Genomic DNA, 17,341 nt, shown 5'->3' on the forward strand with positions numbered 1-17,341 from the left:
TACCCTGTTCCACGGACTTGGGACATTCTAGCCTCTACAATTGCGTGAGCTGTTTCCTTGATATAATCTCTCTCTCTATATATATATTTATACACTTTACTGGTTTTGCTTCTCTAGAGAACCCAGCCCAAGACAGTGACCAAGGAAGACAGGATGGAGATCATAGTGAGGTTAGCCTGTTTCCAGTTTCTAATACAATGAGCCCCAAGGATGTCTAATGGATGGAAGGACACAGGCTTCCCTAGGAGGAGTTGGTAGTGACCTATCTGATTATGTTTTTGAGGGACTCCTAGCCCAGATGGCACTTTCCCAGTGGCATTATTTTATTCCTAAGATCCTCATTGTGTTGGAAACAGTGCCAACCACTGGGGTATAGGAAGCCTCTCTGGAAAGAGTCACCCATTATCTGTCTTGATGTTGACTGAGAAAACACCATTGGATTTGTTTATATTATGAGGGAGTCATTGGTGAAGCTTCAGCAATGTTAAAGGAAGAATCCAGATTGCAAGGGATAAAAGAGTGAGTGGGTGGTGAGGTTAGTCAGCACAGACTGCAGTTTTGAGAAGTGTGACTATGCAATACCAGACCTTAACACCTCAGTGCTTTACCATTTACAAATGCTTGTCGATGTACATGGAGGCAGAGAGGAAAGGAACAGAAGAGCAAGAAAGTGGGAGGTGAGTGTTACTAATTAGTGAGAACAGTCTATACTTGGGACATGAAAGACATTTCAGGCTGACCCACTAAGAAGCTCGTCTCTGACTCAGCCAGCCGACTCTCTCCTTCCCTGTCATTTTTTAATTTTCTGTCTTTTCTCCAGTTTGTTAGGAGGGTGTCATGGAGCCATGCAGGTCTGAATTTGAGTCCTGGCCCCAACTCTTCCTACACATGTTTTTAAATCTTCTTTGGGCCCTAGTTTTCTTATCTGTAAAGTGAGGAGGGCAAGCATATCTACCTGACAGGGTAGTATTGAGGATTACAAAAGACAGTAGGCATTTAATAATGTTATTTTTCCCTTTCTTCTTTCATCTATCCTTCACCTGTCTCCACCTTTCTACCTTTTGTTGCTTACCTGTCTCCAGTTCCTTCTTTCTTTATTCCCTTCATATAGAAAAACATATTTTAAAACACATAGTATCTTCTCTTTTACCTGGAATTTAAGTTGATTCTTTATCTTTCCCATGAACATTTATATTTATAACCAAGTGGTGTGTTTAAATGTCAGTATATGAATTTTGTGCTGTGGTAGCCTAGTGGAATGGTAAATGGTAAAATGAACAGTGTGTGTGTTTGAAGCACCAGGGAGAGAAAGTGTTGGGGAGACTCACAGAGCCAGTGAACATTTGAAATAGGGGTCACAAGACGTTCATAACTTTCTTAAGTGGCTTGTGCACCTGATGTGGGACCTAAATGGCATGTCCACAGCCACAGGTGTGCTGTGACAGGTAAACTCTCCAGGCTCCCGTTTCAGTATCAGACCATGCTGCTTATTAACTTGGCTCCATTTTCTCCATGCCATTGTTAACTCGGTACAGGTCCCAGCATCTCTGAAGTTCCTAGTTTCCAAGACGCGATGGAAAAAGATTCATCCACACAGCTCTGCATCTGCCTTTTTGCCTGTGTTGCCAGGAATGCTGGAGCTGGCTCTTTCTTTTCTAAACTGCCAGAACATGTTTTCAGTTGGCATAGACCTTTCACTAATGTTGGTATTTGAATTCTCAATTGCCAGTGGCACTGGAAAATAGCAAAAGACACTTAAGCATTCTTTCATTTCTTAAACTTCTATATTGGTGGGAACCTAATAGTGTCTTTGGTTTCTGTGCCTCATACCCATGTGAAACATTTTTAAATTTGGTCCCAGAGTGTATTTTTCCTGGTTTTTTTTTTTTTTTCCTCTCTCTCTCTCTTTCTTCTCTTTTCCCTCTACTGTTTATTCCTTTTTCTCTTTTGATTTTTTTTATTAAGGGGAGGGGTCAAGAAGATATCAAATTTCTTTTGGTTTCTCTTCTCTGTCAATCTGTAGTACATATTTCCCTTGTTTTCAACTTTGAACTTAAGACTCTAAAAATAGGTTTAAAAAGATAATGATTCCTTTATTTCCTAATAGCATCTAAGGATATGTTTCCCAGTCTAGTCTTCTTGTGTAGTGTTTTTTAAAGAGTTTCATATCAGAGAGCCTGGAAAACTTAAGCAGTTGTAAATCTTAAAATATAATTTCCAGGTCAACTTTGATCTTAAATGCCAAGTTCATTGGTGGGAAAAGAATTAAAAAAAAAAAAAAAAAATCTTTCACGTTTAAATCAATAACTAGTGTTCCAAATGAAGCTTCAAAGTCTCACTTTAGATTTTTAAGGAAGGGTAATTTTTTCATTATCAAAGAAATGAGATGTCAGGAAAAGCTAGAATCCCTTTGTTTAGAACATGATCAAGTTGCTTGCCTTTCCTTGTGTTGTTTTTTTCTCTCTCTCTCCCTGAATGTAAAATTTCATTTATTTTTAGTTTCTCAAGAGACACTTTTTACTATATTCTTTCAGACAACTGTTTTTGATTTAGAGGGGAAATCAACATATAGTGGCTCAAATCTGCTTAGTATGGTATTCATTCCTTCCAGCTTTTCATGTTTCAACTTTTGCGGGGCCTGGCATACATCCACCACCAACACGTTCTTCACAGGGACCTGAAACCTCAGAACTTACTCATCAGTCACCTGGGAGAGCTCAAACTGGCTGATTTTGGTAAGCTCCCCCTGGGGTCTCCTTCTGGCCTGTGAACAATGATGCTTTTGTGTGCACATGTTTAAAGCATTGACTAGGCCTGGTCTTTGAAAACCGGAGGCCAAGGGAACATGATGCTTTGTGGGGATATCAAACTACCATACAGGAAGTGTGAGGCAAGAAAGAGGGGGAGATGGGTAGCTTCTTAGGATTCCATCAAGACCCTATCCAATCAGATGCCCAAAACTTGGGCACCCTTATATCTCACTGCCATTTTTGATATAGTGATATCTGTAGAGTGAATTATACTTAGTAGGTTTCACTGAATCTGAGCATATATACAAATTCTATCAGAATAGATCAATGTTATCCCAGGATGACAAGAGAAAGGATATCTCCATGTAATGATTTTGTCTCTTCTACTAGACTGTAAGCATTTTGAGGGCAGGGCCCAGATGTGTTTTTGCTTATCACTATATCCCATAGCAGGTGCTCAGTAAGTTTTTGTTGAAAACTGGTTCCACCTGGGCTGAGGAATCATTCCTCTTTGTTTGACATACGTCAAACGGTGATACTATACCTATGGCACTTTATTCTGAGATAGCGGCTTTCATCCTGACATGTAAGCATTTAACAGACATTCGTTTCTCAATTCTCCATAACAGAAAACTCATCTATTGAGGTCCTTTCTAGCTATACAAAAAACAAACCCATTGCTGTTGAGTTGATTCCTACTCATAGTGACCCTATAGAACAGATTAGAACTGCCCAAAGGGTTTGCAAGGAGCAGCTGGTGGATTCGAAATGCCAACCTTTTTGGTTAGCAGCCGTAGCATTTCACCACTATGCCACCAGAGCTCCTTTCTAGCTATAGATCATGTGATTTTATAAGTGGCCGGCTGACAAAAATAAACTCATTTTGCAGAGGAGCCCTTGAGAGAGACTTATAAGGTCCTACCAAACTAATTTGTATTAGCAGTCTCCACTGTTTATCCTCTAACCTGCACGTTCCTGGACTGCAAAAATGAAGAGCAGCCATATTAGAACAGAGTTCAGTTGCTGTAGTAGAGACCCAGAACTAGAGAGGCTTAAACAATTTAGAAGCTTAACTTCCTCTCACATAACAGTTCACCCTAAGCCATTCAGGGTTTGTATAGTGGCCCTGCGTGTCTTGGCCCAAGTTCCTTTGGTCATGAGGCCTCACCATCCCTAGGGTATTTCCCCAACTCCCTATTGCAAGATGGCTGCCACCTTCTTCTCATTCCAGCCCAGAGGAAAGAGAAAAGGGAAGTGGAACATTTGACCCCTCCATTAAGGACATGATCTGGAAATTCATACGTTACTTCTACTCATATCATATAGGCTAGTACTCAATCACCTGACCACACCTAGATGCCAGGAAGGCCGCATCTAATTGCAAATCCAATAATTGAGAAATTCCCTAGATAAAGTGGTACACAGGGTGCAAAATAGCTGAGTAGTTCTATTAAAAACACCCAAAGTTTGTACATTATTTTTAAAATGTTGTTTACCAGTTACACTCTCCATGGTACAATACACCACTATGTCTCTGCAGCAAGTCCCAGGATAAAGGGTTCTGTGCTTTTCCCCTTTGGACAGGTCTTGCTCGGGCCAAGTCCATTCCCAGCCAGACGTACTCTTCAGAAGTTGTAACCCTCTGGTACCGCCCTCCAGATGCCTTGCTGGGAGCCACTGAATATTCTTCAGAGCTGGACATATGGTAAGAACTAGTACTAAGAAAATTAAGAAAATGTGAGTCATCCCCTCTGTGAGGGTTGCTTTATCATCCATATGACATTTTTAATAATAGTTCTAATAATGATAATCACTAATGTTTGTACACAGAAACATAAAATACATATTTCATTTAGTGTTTGCAATCATTCTATGAGTTTTTACACTTAAAGATTCTGAGAACCAGAGAGGACTTGCCCAAAGCATCTTCTGAATCTGATGCTCTTTCTACCATGCCCTTCCTCCTAGTTCTTCTCTTCAGTCCTTGGTCTTTTCTTCTCCTTGACAGCTTGTCCTCAGAGGAACACACATGCACCCCAAACTGCAGACATACACACACGTACACACATGCATGCTCACACATGCCCAAACACAGTTCAGAGCCTACTGAAAAGAACATACAGTCCAAGACTCAGGAGACCTGAATTTCCTGACAGTTCTATTTCTAATCAATTACTCTTGGTTATGTTATTTTGAAAAAGTCATATATTCTCTTTGTGTCTATATGTTTCTTCACTTTTAAAATGAGGGTAATAAACTCTCCCCATGAGGAGTTAAAGGGGCCTGTAGTGCAAGCATAAAAACCAGACAGGTGCTATAGAGTAGCATCACGTAGCTGGGGAGCCTCTCAGATTTATAGATTTATAAGGCACGGTAGTACGTGTGGGATCTCAGGCACTCGTTGTCCTACAACAGTGGTGTTAACACTGTTATCTGGATCTTGTTCCTGGAGTTATCCCAGTTGTTGAGGGGTCACAGTTAGACGTGTGGTGACTTTGAATTCATAGCCAACCCCTCAAAGGGATGCTTTAAGGATTGTTGTTGTGTGTTAGGTGCCGTCGAGTTGGTTCCGACTCATAGTGACCCTGTGTACAACAGAACAAAACCGTGCATGTTCCTGTGCCATCCTCACAATCATTATTATGTTTGAGCCCATTGTTGCAGCCACTGTGTCGATCCACCTCCTTGAGGGTATTCCTCTCTTTTGCTGACCCTCTACTTTACCAAGCATGATGTCCTTCTCCAGGGATTGATCCCTCCTGATAACATGTCCAAAGTACTTGAGATGAAGTTTTGCCATCCTTGCTTCTAATAAGCATTCTGGCTGTACTTCTTCCAAGACAGATTTGTTCATTTTTCTGGAAGTCCACGGTATATTCAATACTCTGTCAACACCATGATTCAAAGACATCAGTTCTTTTTCGGTTTTCCTTTATTCATTGTCCAGCTTTTGCATGTATATGAAGTGATTGAAAATACTATGGTTTGGGTCAGGCACACCTTAGTCCTCAAAGTGACATCTTTGTGTTTTAACACTTTAAAGAAGTTTTTTGCAGCAGATTCGCCCAGCCAATACATCGTTTGATTTCTTGACTGTTGCTTCCATGGACATTGATTGTGGATCCATGTAAAATGAAATCCTGTTCTAAGGATTAAATGTAGTAAAATACATGGGCTTCTTTTAGTTCTATAGAAGAAAGGGGTTATGTAAACAAAAGGCTCTGTTTGTTTTTTAAAATAAATAATAGATTAAAAAAATTATATATCAGAGTTCTAAAAGCCTAAAGTAAGCTTTTGGATTTCCCAAAGAATTGAGAAAGGTTGCAGAAATTTTCCTCCAGTGTATATGGAGTCGTTGATTTCCTGATACCCAGTATCATTTCTAGAAATATCACCTGCTAGTCAAAACCCTCCTGAAACTGTCAGCTCACACGGCTCTGAACTGTCACTTCAACGGCCTTCTGCAGGCTCTGGATTTCTCAGCTATTAATGATCGTTTCCTACTCAGGCTTCACAGACAGGGTGAAACTTCTACCCACCACTTTAAAATTTTGTTTTAATATGGAAATTTTTAAAACATTCAGATACATATATGCAGACTAGTGGTTCTCAACCAGGGGCAATTTTGCTCCCCGGGGGACATTTGGCAATATTTGGAGTTGTTTTTTTTTTTTTTTTTGGTTATCACAACTGAGTGGGGAATGCTACTGGCATCTAGTAGGTAAAGGCCAGGGATGCTGCTAAACCTACTACAATGCAAAGGACAGCACTCTACAACAAAGAATTACCCAGCCCATAATGCCAGTAGTGTCAAGACTGAGAAACCTTGATGTAGGTTAAGAAATAATAAAGTGAACTCCATGAACCTGCTACCAACTATCAGAACCAGAACATAGTCAGTACTATTGCACGTCCTTTCCCATCCACCTGCCTCTCCATCAGAGGTGATGTCTACCCTGAAATTTTGGTCGTCATTCCTTTACCCCTTTTAAAAATAATATTTTTACATTTTTTGTGTATTCTAAGTAACACATCGTTTTGTTTTATCTGCTTTTGAGCTTTTATAAAAATGATATCACATTGCTTTTAGTCTTTTGTGGTTTTTTTTTTTTCACTCAGTATTTTCTTTTCCCCCTTTGTAATCAGTGTAGCAGAAACTTTACTTGCCAATCTATATTGATTCAGCCATCAGGGGGCTCATACAGCAGAGAAACCTTATGAATGCAACTCATCCTTTTTTTTCTTTCTTTTTTTGACTTTTTATAGCTTTTTTGAGGTATAATTGACATTCAATAAATTGCCCATATATTTAAAGTATACAATTTGACAAATGAATACATCAATGAAACCATCACCAGAATTAATGTAATAAACCTAATAATTGCCCCCCAAATTTCCTCATGCTCCTTTGTAGTTCCTACCTTCCCTCACTTCTTCTCCAGGCATCCACTGACCAACTTCCTGTTACTATAGACTAGTTTGCCTTTCTTAGACTTTTATATAAATAGAATCATACAGTATGTACTCTTTTTTGTCTAGTTTCTTTCACTGCGCACAATTATTTTAAGATTCATCCATGATGTTGTCTGTATCAGTAGTTTATTCCTTTTTATTGCTGTATAGTATTCTAGTGTACAAACATACCATACCACAATTGGTTTATATATTCACCTATTGACAAACATTTGGGTTGTTTCCAGTTTTTGGCTGTTACAAGTAAAGTTGCTGTATCTATTCATATACAAGTCTTTGTGGGGACATATGTTTTCATTTCTCCTGGGTAAATACCCAGGTGTGGGATGGCTGGGTCATATAGCAGATGTATGCTTAACTGCGTGTGTGCTTTAGGTGAAAGTTTACAGAGCAAATTAGTTTCTCATTCAAAAATTTATATACAAACTGTTTTGTGATGTTGGTTGCAATCCCCGCAGTGTCTCAGTGCTCTCCCCCTTTCCATCCTGGATTCCCCATTTCCATTTGTCCAGTTTTCCTGTCCCTTCCTGCCTTCTCATCTTTGATTTTGGGCAGGTGTTGCTCCTTCGGTCTCATATACTTGATCGATCTAAGAAGCACGTAGCTTTAGTTCTGAGTTAGCAGGGTATCTGAGGCCATAGTCTTGTGGGTTCCTCTGGTCTTTGTCAGACCAGTAAATCTGGTCTTTTTTCATGAATTTAAATTTTGTTCTACAGTTTTCTCCTGCTCTGTCCAGGACCCTCTATTGTGATCCCTGTGAGAGTGTCAGTGGTGGTAGCCAGGCACCATCTAGCTCCTCTGGGCTCAGGCTGGTGGAGGGTGTGGTTCATGTGGTCCATTTAGTCCTTTGGACTAATATTTTCCTTGTGTGTTTGATTTTCTTCATTCTCGTTTGCTCCAAATGTGATGAGACCAATAGACGTACCTTAGATGGCCGCTCGCAAGCTTTTAAGACCCCAAACACTATACACCAAAGCAGGAAGTAGAACTTTTTTTTTATGAACTATGTTATACCAACTGACCTAGATGTTCCCCAAGAGCATAATCTCCAGCCTTCACTCAATAGGTTTTTAAGATTCATCCATGCTGATCTGTGTAGCTGCAATTTCTTTTCTGTTGATGAACACTTCAGTTTGCTTTTGGTTTGGTTTTGTTTGTTTTTGCTTTATGATCATTCTTGCTATGTATATTTAAGGATTTCTACAGGGTATTTACCTTGGAGGAGATTTGCTATGTCACAGGGTATGTGAATATTCAGCTTCATAAGATAGTGCCAAATTGTTTCCCAAAGTGATTGTAACAACTTATACACCAGCAATGTATTATAGTCCCATTATCCACACCTTCACCAATGTTATACTATCAAATTTCTTAATTGTTGCTAATCAACTGGGTAGAACATTATCATGTTGTAATCTTAATTTGCATTTCCCGAATTACTAATGAAGTTGGACATCTTCTCATGGGTTATTTGTTATGTGTTTCTCTTCTGTGAAATAGCTGTCCATGTCTTTTACTCCATTTTCGATTGCAAGCTCACTCTCTCAATTCATAAGAGTTCTTCATATATTCTAGACGCTCATCTTTTATCAGCTGTGTGTGTTGTAAGTAGCCTCTCCCAGTTTGTGTCTTATGCTTTCTTATCTTCATGTTGTCGTTTTGAACAAAAGTTCTTGATTGTAATAATGTTGACCTTATCCGCCTTTTTTTTTTATGGTTAGCCCTTTTTGTTTCTTGGTTTAAAAATCCTTCCTTCCTTGAAGTCACAAAGATATTGCCCAATACATTCTTTTAAAAGTTGTAAAGTTTTTCCTGGCACTTTGAGTTTTTAATATGTTGGGAATTGACTTTGGTACATATTAACCAGTTGTCTCACCCCACTTTCTTCACTGATCAACCATGCCAAATCTCTCAGGTATCAAGTTTCCATAAATACGTAAGTCTATTTCTAGGCTCTCTACTCTGTTCCACTGGGATCAGTTTATCTGTCCCTGTACCTATGCTGCACCATATTAATTCTTATAACTTTATAGTAACACTTGATATCTGGTAGGACAAGTCTCCTCACCCACTGATCTTTTTCATCAGGAATATCTTGACTATTTTCCCCCTGTGATTTTTCATACAAATTTTAGATTCAGTATGTCAAGTTTCATGAAAAATCCTTCTGGGATTTTCATTGGAATTGCACTGAAATTACAGAATGCTTTGAGGATAATTAACATCTTCACAGTATTGTCTTCCAAGTTTTGAACATGGTATATCTCTCCATCTGTTTAGTTATTCCTTACTGCCTTTTAGTAAAGTTGTATCATTTTCTCCTTAAGATCTTACACATCTTATTTTAGATCTATTCCTAGATGTGATATTTTTATTACTACTGTACATTGTATCTTTTATTTTTAAAATACATTTTCTAACTGTTTTGATTGGGTATATATAAATGTAGTTGATTTTTATTTATTCATATCATATCCATCGACCTTTCTAAACTCTCTTATTATTTCTAGTATTAAGTGGATGGAGCCCTGGTGGCACAGTGGTTAAGAGCTTGGCTGCTGCCCAGAAGGTCGGCAGTTCTAATCCACCAGCTGCTCCTTTGAAACCCTATGGGGGCAGTTCTACTCTGTCCTATAGTGTTGCTATGAGTTGGAATTGACTTGATGGCAATGGGTTTTGTTTTGTTTTGTTTTGTTTTATTAAGAGGATAGCCATTTCATCCATAACAGCAATTTGTTTTTCTTCTCTTTCCAATAATTTTACTTTGTCTTTATTTTTCTTACCTTATTTGCCTTAATGCACTGGCTAGAAACTACAGAGCAAGGTTGAACAGAAACAGTGAGAGCAGGCATTCTTCTCTTGTTCCAGAAATCAAAGGAATTGCTTCTAACATGCCTCCTTTTAGAAACATTTTTGCTCTATAATTTTTATAAATAGCCTTTATCAGGTGTCTTAATTATCTAGTGCTGCTATAACAGAAATACCACAAGTGGATGGTTTTATCAAATAGAAGTTTATTTCCTCAGAGTAAAATAGGCTAAAAGTCCAAATTCAGGGCATCAGCTCCAGGGGAAGGCTTTTTCTCTCTGTCGGCTTTCTTCTCATCAGTGTTCCCCCAGACTACGAGCTTCTCTGTGCAGGGACCCCAGGTCCAAAGGACGTGCTCTGCTCCTGGCACTGCTTTCTTGGTGGTATGAGGTCCCTCCACCTCTCTGCTCACTACTCTCTTTCATATCGCAAGAGATTGCCTCAAGATACAATCCAATCTTGTAGATTGAGTCCTGCCTTACTAACACAACTGCCACTCACCCTCCCTCATTAACATCACAGAGGCAGGATTTACAACATATAAGAAAATCGCACAATACCAGGAATCATGTCCCAGCCAAATTGACACACACAGTTTTGGGGGGACATAATTCAATCCATGACATTCCACCCTTTGGGTCCCCAAAAATCACATCCTTGCAACATGGAAAACATACTCACCCCATCATAACATAGCAAAAGTCTTAACTCCAAGTCCAAAATCCAAAAATTCCTCTTCATCTGTGAAATCTAGAATACAAGTTATCTGCTTCCAGAGATACAATGGCAGAACAGGCACAAGCTAGACATTTCCATTACACATGGGAGAAACTGGAGGGAAAGAAGTGATAACAGGCACCAAGCAAGTCAGCAGAACACATTACTTTAGCCCTCAAGACTTTGAAAATACTCTTCTGTTCTCTGAGACTATTTACACAATAGCCCTGCCCTCCAGACTCTAGGTATTGGCCAGTCTCTGGATTCTGAGTAGAGGCTCATTGGCCCTGGGCTTCAGCTCTGCCTTCCAGGCCCCCTGGGATGGCAGTTCTGCTCCCTTGGCTTTAGGCGCACCATTCTCCTAGTCCATCCGAGTGACAACTCCACCCTTAGAAACACCAGAGGCCATGGCTCCACCCTTTGAAACCCCTGAGGTCATGGCCATACCTTTTGAGACTGAGGCAGCTCAGCTTCTTGTGTTCCTTGTCTCTTCAGCTTCTGCTTCTGTTTCCTGTGGCCTCTTGGCCCTCGGGCCTCATGCCTGCATCTGCCCTGCTGGGGCAAGTGTTCCAAAGCTCGGTAGCTCCACCAATAAGTGCCCGGAGGCACCCCACTCCACCAGAAAGCCTCGTGCACACAGGCACTCGGCTCTCTTGCTCTGTGGTTCGGCAAGCCTAACTCCACCGTTAAGTATCCGGAGGCACCCCACTCTGCCAGGAAGCCTCCTGCGCACAGGCACTCAGCTCTCTTGCTCCATGGGTCGGCTCCAGTGCCCTCTTCCACTGGTCTACTGGTTCTGCTGCTGTTGGTTCCTTGCCACTACTGCTTCTCTGCCGCTGCAGGTTCTCTGCTATTGCTGGTCCTCTGCCATTGCCACTCCTCTATCCATTCACAGTTTCAAAACTCCACACTTTAGGTATCTGTTAGAGCAGCATCCCACTCTCTCGGTACCAAATTATGTCTTAGTTATCTAGTGCTGCTATAACAGAAATACCACAAGTGGATGGTTTTAACAAAGAGAAGTTTATTTCTTCATAGTAAAGTAGGCTAAAAGTCCAAATTCAGGGCATCAGCTCCAGGGAAAGGCTTTCTCTCTCTGTCGGCCTTCTTCTCATCAGTGTTCCCCTCCACTAGGAGCTTCTCTGCACAGGGACCCCAGGTCCAAAGGATGCACTCTGCTCCTGGCGCTGCTTTCTTGGTGGTATGAGGTCCCTCCATCTCCCTGCTCACTTCTCTCTTTTATATCTCAAGAGATTGCCTCAGGATACAATCCAATCTTGTAGACTGAGTCCTGCCTTACTAACATAACTGCCACCCAGCCTCCCTCATTAACATCATAGAGGCAGGATTTACAACATATAAGAAAATCACACAATACCAGGAATCATGTCCCAGCCAAACAGACACACACATTTTTTGGGGGAAATAATTCAATCCATGACATCAGGTTAATTATGTTCCCTTCTATTTTTATTTTGCTAAGAATGTTTATCTTACATGTGTGATAAAAGTTATTAATTTTTTTTGTTATCTATTGGGATAATCTTATGGTTTTCTATTTTAATTCTCTCATACAGTAAATAACTTTATAGATTTTCTGATTGTAGTCTATAACTCAACTTGACTTATGTCCTTTTTATACAACATTTGGATTCCATTTGCTAGTATATTGAATTGGGGAGTATTTCCTTTTTTTGTTATTGCCTAAGAGACTTTGTGTAGATTGTATATTTGCCTTCTCTACTCTCCTTTTTTTTTTTTTTTTTTGTGACCAATTTTGCCAATTATCTATTTTATAAGTCTTGTCAAGGGAAACACTTTGAGCTTTGTTGATCCTCTCTATTGTTAATCCTTATTTTCTATTTTATTCATTTCTACTCATACCTTCATTCCGTCCTTCCTTATACATTGCCTCCGCCCCTTACCTATAAAAAACACATTGCTGTTGAGTCAATTCTGACTCATAGTGACCCTACAGGGCTTCACTAAAAGTCTAAAGTTTGCCCCATGTTGCTTTAATTTCCAGTTTTTTTTTTTAATTGTGAAATATACCATACATCTGAAGAGTATTTGAACATATATATATGTTTTTAACAATAACGAAGTAAAAACCATGAACTCAGATTACAAAATAAATTATTGCCAGTACTGAAATAATTTGTCTTATGTCTCTCCCAGATCGTGGCCAGAGGTAATCACTGTTCTGTCTCTTATCATGGCCATTCCTTGCTTTTGTCTATAGTTTTACCACCTACATACACGTGCCTAAAGAAAATTAGTTTCACTTATTTTTTAACTTATGCAAATGGAATCACTCTATGGCTGATCTTTTGTGACTTGCTTCTCTCACTCAAATTTTATGTTTGTAGAGTCATTCATGTTGAATTGTGTGATGGTACTTCACTCACTTTTACTTCATTGCTATATGGTTCTCCACTGTATGACTATGTAGCAATCAGTTGTCAACTCTACCATTGATGGATATTTGGATTGCTTTTAGTTTTTTTGTTATTGTGAGTAATACTGCTATTAACATTTTTGTGCTTGCTTCCTGGTGCAGAGGGAGAGGATTTTCCACCCAGAAGTGGAATTGTTAGGTATAGATTATGCATACGGCCAGCTTTAGCTGATACTGTTATACTGGTTTCAAAGGTGGTTGTAACAGTTTACACTCTCACCATCATTTTATCAGAATTCCTCCATTTGTTTGGTATTGTTTGATTTTCTTCTTTTAATTGTCATTCCGGAGGGAGTATTATCATATCTCATTGTGGTTATAATTTGCATTTCCCTGATTAGTAACATAATTATATGGTATTCGTAGAAAACAAAAATAACCTGAATCTAATCATGAGGAAACATTGATAAACCCAGTCTGATGGACATTCTGTAAAGTGCTTGACCTGCCCTCTTTAAAAGGATCAATATTTTAAAAGGCAAAGAAAGACTGAGGAACTGCTCCAGATTAAAGAAGACTAAAGAAACATGCCAGCTAAATGCAATGCAAGTCCTAGATTGGATCATGGGGGAAAATGGAGCTCTAGAGACAGTATTGGGACAACAGGTGAAATTTAAATATGGACTATGTATTATATAGTGGTATTGGATCGACGTTAAATTTCCTGATTTTAATAATTGTATCATGGTTATGTAAGTAAGTGCCTTTTTTTTTTTATTGTTGTGCTTTAAGTGAAAGTTTACAGTTCAAGTCAGTCTCTCATACAAAAATTTGTACATACATTGCTGTGTGACCCTTGTTGCTCTCCCCATACTGTGACAACACACTCCTTCCCTCCTCCACCCTGGATTTCTCGTGTCCATTCAACCAGCTTCTGACCCCCTCCATCCTGCCATCTCATCCCTGGACAGGAGCTGCCCATCCAGTCTCATGTATCTACTTGAGCTAAGAAGCACACTCCTCATGAGAATCATTTTATGTCCCATAGTCCAGTCTAATCTGTCTGAAGAATTGGCCCCGGGAATGGTTTCAGTCTTAGGCTAACAGAGAGTCTGGGAGCCATGTCTTTCGGGGTCCCTCCAGTCTCAATCAAACCATCAAGTCTGGCCTTTTTACTGGAATTTGAGTTCTGCACCCCACTTTTCTCCTGCTCCGTCAGGTCAGGGACTCTCTGTTGTGTTCCCTGTCAGGGCAGTCATTGGTGGTAGCTGGGCACCATCTAGTTCTTCTGGTCACAGGCTGATGAAGTCTCTGGTTTATGTGGCCCTTTCTGTCTCTTGGGCTAGTACTTTCCTTGTGTCTACGGTGTTCTTCATTCTCCTTTACTCCAGGTGGATTGGGACCAATTGATGCATCTTAGATGGCCACTCGCTAGCTTTTAAGACCCAAGACGCCACTCACCAAAGTGGGATGCAGAAGATTTTCCTAATAAACTTTGTTATGCCAATTGACCTAGATGTCCCCTGAAACTATGGTCCCCAGACCCCTGTCCCTGCTACTCTGCCTCTCGAAGCATTTAGTGGTATTCCAGAAAGTTCTTAGCTTTTGGTTTAGTCCAGTTGTGCTGTCTTCCCCTGTAGTGTGTGCTGTCCTTCCCTTCACCTGAGATAATTCTTGTCTACTGTCTAGTAAGTGAATACACCTCTCCCTCCCTCCCCACCCTTGTAACCATCAAAGAATGCTTTCTTCTGTGTTTAAACCTTTTCTTGAGTTGTAAGTAAGTGCTTTTATTCTGAGACAATACACCCAGAAGTATTTAGAGGTGAAGAGTTATGATATCTGCAACTTACTCTCCAATGATTAGAAAAAAAAGTAAAGAGATGGAATGATGAAGCAAAAGTGGCAAAATATTAGCAATTAGTGAATCTGGGTGAAAGGTATAAGAGAGTTCTTTCTTTCTACTATTCTTATAACTTTTCCATAAGTTTAAATTATATCAAAACAAAAAGTTACCCAAAATTTGAGAAAAACCTAGCTTTCACCAAAAATAGTGTGAAAAGCACTGGCCTAGCATATGATCATTTTGTACTTATTTCACATGTGTTTGTGTATTCCCTAATTGTTGGATACAGGGCTTTACCTGTGTTCAAGGTTGATAATTGTGTTATCCAAATCTTCTTTATATCATTTAAGTCTGTTTCACCTGACAATGAAAGGTGTGTTAAAATCTTTCACTACATTGTTAATTTATCATAATTCTTCCATTTTTGCTTTCTTTATTTTGAAACTATTTTCGTCAAGAGCAAATAAATTTAAAACTGTTCATTATTCCTTCTTGCACTTTAGACCTTATTTCTGGAACAACTTTCTTTTTTTCTGAAGTAAATCTTCTAGACTTTAGTGTAGTCCTGTTGGTGGCAAATTCTCTGTTTTTCTTTTCTGAAAATAAACTTTCATTGTTCAAAAGTAGTTTTACTCAGGATGTAATTCTGGATTTGACAGTTATTTTCTCTCAGAACATTGAAGATACAATTCCCCTGCTTTTTGTCTTCCATTGTTGCTATTGAGAAGTTTGCTGTCAGCCTAATTGTCTTTCTTTTTCAGGTAATCTCTCACTTTTTTCCGGCTGCTTTTAAGAATTTTTTCTTTGCCTTGTTATTATGAAGTTTTCACTATGATGTGTCTCATGTGGATTTCTTTTTACTTGCCCTACTCAGTCCATATTGTGTTTCTTCTAATTATAAATTCAATATTTCCTCCACAATCATTTTATTTTGATTATTGAGTCTTTTCCATTCTCTCTATTCTCTCTTTCTGGGGCTCCAGTTAAAAATTATTAGATCTTATCTTTCTATTACCTATATCTCATTCTGTCTTTCATATTTCCTATCTCCTTAACTTTCTGTGCTGTATTCTCGGCAATTTCTTCAGCTCATCTACCAGTTTTTTAAGTCTCTCTTCAACTGTGTTATCTTTTGCCTTTTTACTATTGTTGTTGTTAGGTGCTGTCAAGTTGATTTTGACTCATAGCAACCCCAAATATAAGAGGTCTTTTTACTACATATACAAAAAATGTATTTATTCCATTGATAAGTGTTTCATGAATTTAACCATGAATAACAATGACATTTACAAAATAAAAATTCAAATTATAAGTTAAAATTATTGCGGTTCATCACTCTTATTCACTCCACTATCTTTGTTGTTACCTGGTAAAACTCAAAAAATAATGTAGAAATAGAACAATAGCCATATTCCAGTGGGTTTACTGTATTTGTTCACTCTCAGAGTAATTGCTAGATATTAGGTGTTTACATTGGGATCCTTCCCCCACCCCAACCTACACCTTTTTTTCCTTTTTCTTTTCAGAGTGATAACAAGGGAAGTGAGTAGGGAGATTTCCAATTGACAAAGGAAGAAAAGGAAAAAAAAAAAATCCTGTTTTGCTAGGTTATGCAACCCCATAGGGTTCAAAATGAATGCCTTTGCAGGAGGCAGATGACAGGGGTTAAGCATTAGAGTTTTTGTCTTAAAGAAACCACTGATAATGGGTAATGCAAGACCCTGTCATTCACAATGAGCACTGGTGGCAGTAGTGTCAGTGGGGGGCCCAGAGTAAATGAACAGATTATGGAAAACGTACAAGTAGGACACACTGGTTATTCCCAAACTTACAACCAACATTCTCTAATCTTCTAACATCTTTTCTTCTCTTTTACTGCTATCTTTTCAGACCTTAAAAAGATTCCATAAGGAGCTTTAGTGAGAAAAACTCCATGTTTTAGGATGGTTACACTGGGTTTTAAAGAAAGATTTATTTTGATATACAGAGTTCTATATTCAGAACTGAATTCAGAGCTGATGGTTTGAGCACCTCTGAAAGTTGTTCCTGCTTAAGAAATTCTGCACAGTCGGATTTCTTGCTGCCAACTTCCAAATATAAAGAGTAGCCCTTGGAAAAGCAATTTGAAATGCCATGTCACTGCCATGTATTGTGTTGTTCTGAATTAATTTCAATGGAGAAAAACGAAATACTGATTCATTTCTCCCAGCAACATTTCTTATGTGCTCCTTGCACCTCTGAAAAACCTAAAGCTCCTGAAATGGTTTATTTCCCCAGGGATTGCCTAAGGAATTTGAGGAATCTTTTTCTCTCTTATGGAAGAATTTGTTTGCGCTCAGAATAGAGAAAGAG

General features: G+C 39.1%; 1 protein-coding gene across 3 annotated transcripts in view; it reads left to right on the plus strand.

Moving 5' to 3' along the window:
• Nucleotides 1-17,341, plus strand: part of CDK15 (cyclin dependent kinase 15) — a 103,054-nt gene that overhangs the window by 33,876 nt on the left and 51,837 nt on the right. For all 3 annotated transcript variants that reach the window (XM_004378230.2, XM_004378228.2, XM_004378229.1), the window contains exons 7-8: nt 2,612-2,735; nt 4,335-4,455. In XM_004378230.2, coding sequence (XP_004378287.1) covers nt 2,612-2,735; nt 4,335-4,455 — 245 coding nt within the window. The remainder of the gene's footprint in view (nt 1-2,611; nt 2,736-4,334; nt 4,456-17,341) is intronic.

The sequence above is a fragment of the Trichechus manatus genome, unplaced genomic scaffold (genome assembly GCF_000243295.1).
Source record: "Trichechus manatus latirostris isolate Lorelei unplaced genomic scaffold, TriManLat1.0 scaffold00056, whole genome shotgun sequence".
NCBI lineage: Eukaryota > Metazoa > Chordata > Mammalia > Sirenia > Trichechidae > Trichechus > Trichechus manatus.